The sequence below is a fragment of the Apus apus genome, chromosome 16, assembly GCF_020740795.1.
Source record: "Apus apus isolate bApuApu2 chromosome 16, bApuApu2.pri.cur, whole genome shotgun sequence".
Classification (NCBI taxonomy): Eukaryota; Metazoa; Chordata; class Aves; order Apodiformes; family Apodidae; genus Apus; species Apus apus.
Window position 1 is genome coordinate 11,807,926 of NC_067297.1, and position 11,332 is coordinate 11,819,257.

At 55.9% G+C, this 11,332-nt stretch overlaps 1 protein-coding gene across 3 annotated transcripts; it reads right to left on the minus strand.

Annotated features, from left to right (window-relative positions):
- Positions 1–322: 322 nt before the first annotated feature.
- Positions 323–6,519, minus strand: OGFOD2 (2-oxoglutarate and iron dependent oxygenase domain containing 2). 3 transcript variants are annotated; one of them, XM_051634171.1, is made up of 7 exons: positions 6,346–6,503; positions 6,213–6,269; positions 4,644–4,754; positions 3,492–3,591; positions 2,244–2,368; positions 1,514–1,771; positions 323–898 (listed from the first exon to the last, which is right to left on the minus strand). In XM_051634171.1, exons 1-7 carry the CDS (start codon positions 6,466–6,468, stop codon positions 623–625), a joined length of 1,050 nt encoding a protein of 349 aa, XP_051490131.1. In that variant the 5' UTR covers positions 6,469–6,503; the 3' UTR covers positions 323–622. The 3 variants fall into 3 exon arrangements, with proteins under 3 accessions (XP_051490131.1, XP_051490132.1, XP_051490133.1); XM_051634172.1 differs by lacking the exon at positions 6,213–6,269 and having other exon boundaries at positions 6,346–6,519; XM_051634173.1 differs by lacking the exons at positions 3,492–3,591; positions 4,644–4,754; positions 6,213–6,269; positions 6,346–6,503 and adding an exon at positions 3,322–3,428.
- Positions 6,520–11,332: the final 4,813 nt, after the last annotated feature.

Genomic DNA, 11,332 nt, shown 5'->3' on the forward strand with positions numbered 1-11,332 from the left:
AAGTTCTGCTGCAGCACAGGTGGGTCCCAGGGCTCTGTCTTTCTACTTTCTTAATAAGGCTCACGGTCTTTGACAGAGCAATTTTTGCTCCAAAGAACTCATGGAGGCCTTGAGAGATCCTCCCAGCCCCCAGTGGGACCAGCTCGCCTTGTATTGCCCCAATGGATTTCCCAGAGCCTGGGTTGGGCAAACTTCCCGTGGCAGCAATCCCATGCTGTTCCCAGCAGCCTGCTGCCAATCACCTGCATCTCAGCGTTGAGCAGGTCCCTCAGGTCACCCAACAACAAGCTGTCCCCTTCCCCTGCAGGCACAGCAGTCCCTGTGAAGGCAGAGCAGTGGGCAGCACAGGCCTTTATTGCACCATTCCCGGCGGGAGCTGCTGCCACTGGCACAGAGGCCTCCACACCAGCCAGGCAGCTCTGGGTGTTCTCCCTGGACACCTGGAAATATTCACAGAGCCTTTACAGGCTTCCTACACCTTCCAAACAGTTCTCCAGCCAGGGTGTCAGCCCAGGAAACAGCAACTTCTTCTGTCACTTGCCCATCCATCAGAGAGCCCACCACTGCAGTCACAAAGGAGATTTAGGCAACTTGGTTTGCAGAAACCAGGCCCTGCCCTCTGCTACCACAAGGAACAGAGATTAACAGTCCCTGGCACGTCGTCCTCGAGGGTTTCAGTGAAGCCATCTCCAAAGCCCTCTGCTTCCACCAGCTCAGGCTTCTTGTTGCACATGGGGCAGAGCTGGTTGCGGATGACTGATGATCTCATCCAAACAATGAGGTTCCAGCGTTCCCCAGAGGCAATGGGAAGGGCCCCATGGATCTGCCCTCCTCGGTGCAACAGCCCCTGGGCTGCCACGTGCTCAATCTCCAGGTACTTGGGCACAGGGGTTGGATCCTGGAACAAAGGGAGGTGGGTGCAGCGTTACACCCTGAAGCCCAGACCAGAACAGTGCTCAGATGGTTGAGACTTGTCACCTCTGCACCCACAGCACCCTGTGAGCAGCACAGGGAGGATTCACAGCACCTCTAAAAAGCAGCTTGACAGCTTTAGAACAAGTGTTTGCAAGTGAGATGTTCTCAGTGCCAGGCCCAGAGGGAATTTAAAGACAGTTTCAAAAAAACCCAACCATTTCACCAGCCCAAGGGTGCTTTACCTCTCTTTTGCCAGTAAACAGGTTTAAGTCTCATCTGAAATCAATTAACTTCTCTCTCTCTCAGCACCTCCCTGCTCGTTATTGCAGCTGGGGAAAGATGGGCTGGTTGGTGTCACTCCAGCTTCTACTACAAAAGTGGCTTCTGCCCTCTTTGAATTAGCTGCAATTAGCTGGAATACTGGTAATGTGCTCCTGTACAACCAAGGTATTTTTAAAAAGGGGGAAGGGGCAGAGCAGGTTTGACTGTCAGAAGTGAATAGCTGTTCTTCAGAGCACAGCTAATGCCTTGAAATGGGGGAATAGGGGGTGACAATGGGGAAGACAATGGGGGCCCAGATTAGGAATATGCTCCATACCTGTCTGAAATCCCCAAAGTACAAGTTGCCTTCTGTGAAGTCTTTTCCCAGGGAAACGTTCAAGGTGACTTCTGAGTTGTCATAGTGAGAGCTCAGATCCAGATCTTCATGCAGTGAGTACTTGACAACAAAGGCCTTGTGGCTGTCCAGAGCAGAGCCCCCCAGGTCAGGGTAGAGCAGGGCCGTGATGGGCCGCAGGTATTTCTCACGCAGGGGGGTGATGAATGTCTCATCCATCCCAAGCTCATTTAGCAACACCTGTCTCAAAGAGAGGACACGGGAAGAGCTGACCAGCCACAGCTTCATCAGAGCTGCCTCCTCCTCCAACCCTGCTTCTTGCTCAGATCAAGAACTGAAGAGCAAATGCTCCAGCTACAGGCCATGGAAGGAGGATCAAGGTGGAAAGTGATGGGAAAAAGAGCAAGATGCAAAGGTGAGTGTTCTTTAAAAACTGACTCCTGGATTTAAATGTGTATTTCTTAAATCCAAGGTGCTCTGAGCCTTGAGATACCAGCTCCCATCTCCTTTCCCTGCTTCCCCCATCCTTTCATCCATGTCACACATTCCCTCAACCCTTTTACTTCGAGGGGGCTGTACTGACTGCACTGTGCTGCAGTCACAGGCGTTTTGGAAGGAAAAGGGTGTGTGAAGCAAGGAAGTAAAGAGTCTGTTTCTGAACATTGCCCCCCCCAAAAAAAAAAAAAAAGAAGCACGAGCTGGTGAATCCTACCCCATACTTATTCATAGTGTTGGGCCTGCCTTTAGGCATGTCTGACTGCTCAAAGTTCTCCAGCTCCTCGACAAGGGCTTGGCAGAACTCCTCTGTGAACACCGGGAGCCGATAGATCCTCTTATCTGTTGAGAGAAGGGAGATCCTGTTTGCTGGGGAAAATCACAGGTAAGAGTGTTCCTGGCTGGGGTGCTGCCTGGCTGCACTGTGCTGGAGTCACTGAGAGCTCAGGGCCCACGTGCTGCATTCTGTCCTCAGGCTGCTTAAAGGGCTGGGAACCATTCCCTGGGATCAGCTCTGGGATATATTTGTTGTTTTTCACGTTGACCCCTTGTTTCCAGGCTTCCCCATCCAGTCAGGAGAGCTGGCACTGGGTTAAAGGCCTGCTGAATGTGCCAAGGAGATTATTTTGAGGGTCCAGAAGGAGGGTGGTTGAGTCAACAGCTCATCACAGGTGGCCCAGATACAGCCTCTGGGAAGATGGAGACTCAGGGTCATTTAGGGGACAGGAGGTTCACTCATCCAGTGCCAACCTTCTGGGAAGACCAGGCCCTTGGAGCTGCCTGTCAGGGTGGAGCCCTAAGGGTCTGTGTAAGGGGAGCTCTGCATGGAGAATGTGGAAGCTGAGATAAAGCCAGAATGAAAAGGCTGTGTCTGGAAACCCTGCCCTGGACAAACCCAGGAGCCCTGCACAAACACAATGTTTGTGGCTGGCTTTTTGTCTTGAGACAAGGAGGCAACTTTGCAGCCTCCCCTCTATGTTTTGTCAGCATTTCTGGTAGGGAGAAAGCTTCACAGATGCCTCTGAGGAAGCTTAAAACCCAGATCTCTTTTTAAAAGACTGAAATCTAGACTGAAAGTACTTCAGCTCAGACTAACCAGCAAGGATTGTCTGAAATGGTAAAGCGCTTGGGGAGAGAAAACCAAGCTCCCCAGGCTAACAGTGTTCCTTCAGCAGGCGCTTCCAGGAGGCTGTGGGACAACCAAAACCCCAGCCCTGCTGCAGCCAGAGCCTCTGATGAGACATCAGCAGACTGGGATTGGAGAAGAAGAAGACAGGATCTCATCCAGAGCACACCTGCTGCACAACACTGCCACTCCAGAGACCAGGGAGAAAGCAGCAGAAAACAACACGCTTTTTGTCTCAGCTGGGTATCCACTCTGAGTTGTGAAAGACAGGGCTTTGAAAACCTGAAGCTGCAGCATCACACAGGGAGATCTTGGTGGCTGAGGTGTTGTTTCCTTTACCTGAGAAGGCCTGGATGTAGGGCAGGAGGCCGCCGAGGTGAGCAGCGGGCGACGTGCAGTACCTCACGATGGCTAGAAAATCTGGGGCCAGGAATGAATCCTGGCACCCAGGGATGACAGAAATCGAGAGAAGCACAATTAGCCTGCACAGTCTCCTACAGCCCAAGAGGAAAATGGACCTCCAGGCAGCTAAGGAAAAACATGTAGAGTCTGTGGAGCAAGGCTGGGAGTCACGCTCGGGTTATTCCACGGCAGGAAGTGCAGAATGTTACTGGTGGGTTTCCTGGTGGTTTGGGTAAAGTTGCTGCACACATGGGTTTCCAAGTATAACTGGCCAGATTTATCCTTAGCCAGGCTCACCTCCTGGACTCCTAACAGGTGAGTGCAAAGTCTTTCCTAGCAGATTTAGCACCTTGTTTTGGCCTCAGCACCACGGAGTGACTGTGCTGGGAGCCCTTCCCCGCACAGATGAGACAGGACAGCAGGACAGACAGAGCAGAACCTGCTACTGAAGGATCACGGGGCAGGAGATGTGTGTGAAGCCCACATGTGTGTGAAGCCCAGTGTGTCTGTCACTGCTGGTCTGTGCTGATTATCCAGCTGGGAAGTCTCAGGTCGGTGAGGAAAGTTCAAAGCTGAAAACGAGGAAATGCAGAGGGGCCCACAGCAACATGGGCTACCCCGTGTTTGGGGTGGGGTGTCCACAGACCAGTAGCCACCTCCCGCCCCCATCAGCTGATGGAGAATATGCTGCACTGCCAAGGCTTTTCATTCAGTTGGAATATGCTACACTTGGGTCTTAATTGAGTTTTTAAATTTGGTTTTCATGGCATGGTTTGGGTTGGAAGGGGCCTTAAAGATCATCCAGTTTCATGGCAGGGACCCCTCCCACCAGCCCAGGTTGCTCCAAGCCCCATCCAACCTGCCCTTCAACACTTCCAGGGATGGGGCAGCCTCAGCTTCTCTGGGCAACCTGGGCCAGGGTCTCACCACCCTCACAGTGAAGAATTTTCTCCTCGCGTCCAACCTAAACCTTTTCATCCAGCCCAACTCTAGCACTGGGAGCACTCCCAGTAAGAGGGCTTCCTGCTGCCAAAGGAGACTGCTGGGCAACCCCGTGGGTGCAGAACAGCCCCCAGAGCTGCTGTCTACCTGCAGCACGTAGACTTCTGGGTGCCTCTGCCTGTAGCACTTGGAGATGATGGCTCTGCGTTCCACCGCCTGCCGGCTCAGCTGCTTCCTTCTCTCCACTTCTGCCTCCACCTGCAAGTAAACAGCAGAGCGTATGGTTAGACAGTCCAAAAGGGATCCCTCAAACAAGGTCAGGAACTTGCTCACTGGTTTAGACCAGTTCTTTTTGTTCTGGGTACCTCTGGGAGACAGAGCCTTTGTTTTTTTCTGTAGTCAAATCCAATAAATACCTGAAAAGCCACGTTCCTCAGGGGGATGTGAGACACATCTCGTTATGGATGGCTTAAAATCAACAACTGAAGTCTTTCCAGGGGTGCTCCAGCAAGTGGAGCTGGGAGGTTTCAGCCCTTGCAGGCATTCTGACACCTCATGAATCACCAGCCTATGCTCCAAGAGTCTGGCTTATGTTCTAATGATTATAAGCACTGTCCCAAATAGAGGCATTTGCTGGGAGGGAGACAGGGCTTGTCATGAAGGGGTCACTGCTGACTGTTGTGGGGACAGGATAACCTGTCATTTCAGAGCAAAGAGCTGTAGTAGCAGCTGACTCAGGCAGGTCTTCCTAGTTAATAACCCTCCAGGAGGTTAGTTTATAACATTCTTTAGTAAATAAACAGGAAGGAGGGTGTGAGCAGTAACCCCTGCTCCCGGCCCCTGGTGAAGTGGTTAGCATAATTAATACCCATTGATAAGGCAAGCAGCCACTCTCTGTGAGCAAGCAGCTCACCATTTATATGATTTTATATTATTTTATATGATTTTTGAGTGTACATGATGATAGTTATATTGATACAGCAAGTCTGACCTGATCTGCAGAGGGTGCAGGTGATGAGGAAGTTAAGTTAGGATGTAGGTAATTATAGATAAGGATCTAGAAATCATAAATTGTATTATAAATTCTGTATTCACTGATTCTGCTTGTAGCAATCCTGTGCCACTCTAGTCATAAATTCTGGACTACACTACTTATAATATCCTGTTAAGGAAGTATTAAAATGTTTAATTATAAGGTGTCAGGTGGAACTGGATCGGGTTGTGTGACAGGCCTGTCCCTGGCCTGGGGAGAAAGGCAGATTCCTCCCTCAGGAAGGTCCGGGGGCAGTTCCCGGGATAACCTGGGACCCTTCAGGAGGAACTGAGGAAAGACAGGACGAGGAAAGACAAGATGCGAAGAGCCAGCTGACAAACCCCAGCTGGGGAGCAGCGCCAGGCGTTCCCAAAGGGAGCCGAGTCATTTGCTCCCGGGGCGCTGGAGCACACACCGAGTGTCCGGCCCCGCGTCCCGCTGCTTTCCCTGCAGGCTCTGCCCGGCCCCGGCTGGCCCGGCCGCGGCGACAGGGAGCGGGGCCCAGCCCTGCCGGGGCCCAGCCCTGCCGGGGCTCCAGCCGCTCCCGGGCCCAGCCCTGCCGGGGCTCCAGCCCTGCCGGGCCCAGCCCTGCCGGGGCTCCAGCCGCCCCCGGGCCCGCTGCCTCCCGCAGCCACTCGTGCCTGCGCGCCCTGCAGGCCAGGGCAGGCCGGCGCTGCCCTCACCTCCCGCAGCACGGCCGCCAGCTGCTCCTGGCTCCGGCAGCCCCGCTCCCGCAGCGCCTGCAAACACACCCGCCCGGTCACCGCGCGGCCGGGCCTGCCCCGCCGCCGGGCCGCCCGCCCGCCCCGCCGTTACCCGCCCGTAGTCGCGGCGGAGCTGCCGCTCGTCCCGGTACCGGACGTGCAGCCCGTAGCGCCGCACGAAGACGTTGTGGGAGCAGAAGCAGGCGCAGGAGCGGAACGGGCGGCGCGCGGACATGTTGCCCGGCGGGCAGCGCCGCTTCCGGCCCGGCCCGGGGCGCGTCCGCAAGTTCCGAGCGCGGAGAGAAAACGAGGGGAGGGGAAGCCTGGGTGGTTTCCTCCCGGTTTATGCCCTTTTTTAAAAAAAAAAAATAATTTTTTTTTTGGTGACGTTTCGGTGGCGTCACCGCGGCCTGCGGGGATGTCCCGTCCCCCCCGCCGCCCCCTCTCCGAGCCCCCGGTGAAGCCCGGGCCGCAGTCCCGCCCCGTGTGACCCCGGGGCCGGGCAGGGCGCGGGGGGCCCGGGCCGGGCGGGACCCGGCGCTGCTGCTGCCGGGCAGGGCGCGGGGCTGCCCGGGACGGCAGGAGCCGCCCGCGGGTGTTTGCAGACGGTCCCCGCGTGCCCGGGGGGCGGTGCCGGTGCCGGTGCCGGTGCCGGTGCCGGTGCCGGTGCCGATGCTGGCCATGGACTCGGCGCTGCAGGTGGCCGAGGAGGAGGTGGTGGCGGCCGAGTCGTCGTGCGGCCCCAGCAGCAAGTTCGAGGACATCTACCGGCTGCTGGCCGAGGGCTGCTTCCCCCCCAGCTTCTGCTCCATCAAGAGGAAGAACCTCAAGCGCTACGCCCAGAAGTTCGTCGTCGAGGGTGAGGACCCGCGTGGCACCTGGGGACGGCCCCGGGAGCGCCCCGCGGCCGGGCGGGGCCCGCGGGCTGGGAGGGAAGGGCCCCCCCACCCCTGGGGGAGACCCGAGGGCTGGACCCCCCGGGCGCTCCGCGACCCTGCGGCTTCGGCCTCTGCGGGGGGAGCCGCTGCGGCCTCTGCGGCCCCGGTGTCCGTCCCGGGCGCAGGAGGGGGCTGCAGCACCCGGGGCTGCCGCTGCAGGCCAGGGCAGCTGCGAGGAGGGTTTTTTTGCTCAGCCCTGGGTGCAGAAAACAAGATCCCAGGGTTTATCTGGGGGTGACTCCAGCTCATTAGCTCCTGCAGGGGCGTTACTGAAGCTCCCGAGGCAACATTCCCGCTCTGCTGGGTCTCGCCTGTTCTTCCCACCACGGGGAATGAGCCTTTTGCTGGGACTGAGCAGCTGAGGTGACTGAGCGTGTTTCCCTGTAGCTAAACCTCTCCTCTGCAGGTGGCTGCCTCTACTATGTGGGACCCAAGAAGGAGGAGAAGCGGGAGGTGGTTGTGGATCCCGAGCGGAGGCGGCAGGTCTTCCTGGAGAGTCACTTCACCGAAATCGGGAACCACTTGGGCCAGAAGAAGACCGTGCACCGGATCCAGAGCCGGTACTACTGGCTGGGGATTGTGAAGGATGTTGTGGACTGGGTAAGTTGAGAGCACTGCCCGTGTCAATGGCACAAGTGTTTCCCAGGCCGTTCAGGCAGCAGCCCCAGGGGAGCAGCTAGAGGAGCCCTGGTGCAGGGATGATGCTGTTCCTAGTGCCTGTGGCTTTGAAGCCACGCACTAAGTAACTCTGCAGGTGAAGCTGTTGGAGCCTCCTGGGACAGCTGGATAGATTGGATGTCTTTCCCCTGAGCGTCAGGAAACCTCCTCAGGTAGGACCCCTCCTTTTGGCCAGCGTGGGAAGGTGGGATTGTTTCAGAGCAGTGTTGCTGGGCCTAGCTTTGAGCAGGCTGGATTCCTGCCAGAGCTGCCCAGTTCCCTAAACTACAGCAACGGGAGGAGCTCAGTGTTCCCACTGGCTCTCCTCACCTGTTTTATTGCCCACAGTTCCCTGCAGCAGGGCTCTGCAACAGTGTGGTTTGAAGAAGTGTGGTTGCATTGCAACCTGTGCTCCTCCAGCACCCTGGGGCTGGTGATATTTCTAGCCAGCAGTAGAAGTTAAAAATAAAGACTTGCCTAAAAACAAGGTGAGAAATGTTTTAGCTATAGGCCAGGCTGAGAAAATTGGTTATTGTGTCAGAGAAGGCTGTCAGGTAAGTGTTCTGGAAGGTGAGCTGCATCGAGCTGTTGTGTTGTGTCCTCTTGTCCTTGCATCCTGCTGGTTTTGTTGGGTAGCAGGACACTGCTCAGACGTGCTGTCCCTCATCCCTTCATGACCTGCCCAGTCTGAACCTGACAGGATTCGCCAGCAGGTTTTCAAGCCCTGTGATCTGTGTTTCCCCTTCCCAGATCAAGATGTGTGAGACGTGCCAGAACGCGGAGCACAACAAGAACGTGTCGCGGAAACTGAGGCCTGTCAAAGTGGAATCACCTTGGGAAGTGCTGGGATTAGACATTCACGGTGAGTGTTTGCAGTCGACAGGCTCTCCAGGGCTCCCAGGGCCACACGTGAGCCAGAGCTGGCTGCCTCTGCTGTGAGGAGGTGCCAAGGAGGCCACAGCAGCCTACCAGGATGCAACCTGATCCCTGGGGCTGGCTCGGCTCCCTCTCCATGCACAATGGGAGTTGTGGGCAAGCATTGCTTCCCAGAATTGAGACTGTGCTAGGTGTTTTTGCTGACAAAGGTCACAGGAGTGTGCTGGCCAGATGACATTGCAGAAGAAGAGTCGTGGTCGTTTTTGCAGTGATTGTTTTGCTGGGCTGGGTTTTTAACTTTCCCCATTTGGGTGACATTACAGCATCACATTGATTTGTCTTGATGCTTGTTTATGCAGGACCTTTTCCTGAAACGAGCCAGAGCAATACACACATCCTCCTTGTGACTGACTACTTCACTAAGTGGGTTGAGGCTGCTCCTCTGCAGAAGAAAGATGCCTTGTCAGTGGCTAAAGCCCTAGCTACAATTTTTTACAGGTGAGCTCCACTGTTATTGGTTACATTGCACCTCTGCAGTGAGATGGGGCATGCTGGCATGTCTGCTGCAAAAATACTCTGTGCCCATGAGATAGTTCCCCAGCAGAACAGGGACTCTCAGTTGTGCTTAGAGAGTACTTAGGAGGAGCCTGTTCCCCTCTTGTTATCAGTGGAGGGGAAAAAGAGGCAGAAGGGCTTCTCTGAGAAGCCCCAAGGCCAAGAGAGCTGATCCCTCCTAGAAAGTGAGTGTTTTGCATTCACATGGTGCATATCACTACTGACTTTGTCCTTGTGGAAAATGCACGTGGCCAGCAGAGATGTGCATTCAGAGCAAACACCTCTCTTTGTTTCTCCTATTGCCTTATCATTTAAAAGCAAAAAGGCTGGGCTGCTTTGGAACAGATGAGCCAGCAGACACCTCCCTGCTCTCAGGGAGGTGAGGTCATGCCAGCCTCTTTAGCTCCAGCTCCACTGGAGGGTCTCTGTCCCTTCTGTGTCTCATTTGCCATAAGGACTGAGCTCCTCTGGCTCTGCCCTGCAGCTGATGGAGTAAAACCACTTGCATGTCCTTTTTTCAGGTTTGGAGCATCCAAGAACATTTATGCCAGTCAGACATGGGACTTCTGTGAGGAGGTAGGTCAGGTGCTGGGTGGTTCAGGGAGAAGCAATGTGATCTTGAACAGGGTTTTTTTGGGCACTGTGTCCCAAAGGCAGAGCTCCAGTGTGCCATGTAGGAGAGGCAAGGAGCTGGTGCTGCCTCCTCCCTGCCCCAGCCCTGTTGCCAGCAGTAGATGATCTGCCAGTGCTTTCACCCCGTTAGGGATTTATGGTTCTGGTCCTGTGGTGGAAGTCCTCCAGCCTTTCTGCTCAGGAGGAAAGCTCCTGTGAGAGCAGCATCTCCCAGCACGGGCTCAGTGCCATCCCCTCTGTGGAGGCTGCAGCTGCTGCGGTGCAAACCCAGCGGGTTCTGCCCTGGGCCTGACCCCGCGCTGCCCCCGCAGGTCAGCCGCCTCTTGTGTGAGCGCTGGAACATCTCACAGATCCTCACCTCCGCAGACCCCGCCGGCTGGGCGGGGCTGGACGCCCACAGCGCCGAGGTGCTGAGATCCTCCATCTGCAACGTGGTGAACAAGAAGCCTGGGGAGTGGGACACCCACCTCGACCCCGTGCTCTTCGATTTCCGCACCTCGGTCAACTCGGTCACCAAGTACACCCCCTTCTTCCTCATGTTCAACAGATACGTGTGCCTGTCCTCCGAGGTAACCTCTCCACCAAAGAGAGTCTTGCAGGAGGTTTGTCACTGGTGTGTTTATAGAGTAACACCCAGATGTCTGTCCCTGGCAGGTGGATTTTGTCAAGGACTCTAAAGAGCACGGGGGCAGCCCTGGCCAGGCAGGCAGCCTCCTGCCCTTCACAGCCGCCGCTCAGGAGCAGCAGAACGCGGTGAAAGAAATTGTAAGTGCCCTGAGGTCGTTCTGCAGGGAAGGCCCCCTGAGGTGCCTTGCAGCAGGAGCTGCACAGAGGGGATTGGCCTGTACAAGGATGGTGCTGCAGTGTGAGGCTGCTTGGGCGCTCGGGGGGAGCCCTGGCCCCCTCTGCCCAGAAATGCCGTCCCACAGGAGTCCCGTGCCTGTGGGCTCTGTCCTGTCACCCGGCACAGCAGGAAGCTGATGGGCTCCAGAATGGCAGGGAGGTGGCTTGTCTGGCTGGGAAGGAGTGAAGCACAATCCCAGGATGGTTTGGGTTGGAAGGGATCTTAAAGATCATCCAGTTCCAAGCCCCTGCCATGGGCAGGCAGGGACAACTCCCACTAAACCAGGTTGCTCTGAGGCCCGTCCATCCTGGCCTTGAACACTTCAACAATGGAGCATCCACAGCTCCTCTGGGCAACCTGTGGCAGTGTCTCACCATCCTCCTGGTGAAGAATTTCTTCCTAATGAGTAACTTAAATCTACTCTTAAGCTCTGCCTGAGATTCCACAGGCCTGGCCTGAGTGGAGAGGTGGCTGGTGGCACCTCAGTGTGTGCCTTGAAGCAAAGCCCGGCCCTCTGAGCACCATGTGCTGCCACAGGGAAGCTGGTGGTGTTGCTGCTCAGAGCTGGGTGATGATACTGGAGGGACTGGCTTACC

Bases quoted from the DNA above. Each gene is read 5' to 3' on its own strand.
- OGFOD2 (XM_051634171.1), bottom strand. From the start codon at position 6,468: ATGTCCGCGCGCCGCCCGTTCCGCTCCTGCGCCTGCTTCTGCTCCCAC. The intron at 4,755-6,212 runs GTGAGGGCAGCG...GTTTACTTGCAG, and splicing joins TGGCGGCCGTGCTGCGGGAG to GTGGAGGCAGAAGTGGAGAG. The intron at 3,592-4,643 runs GTAGACAGCAGC...CCTGGGTGCCAG, and splicing joins CAGAAGTCTACGTGCTGCAG to GATTCATTCCTGGCCCCAGA.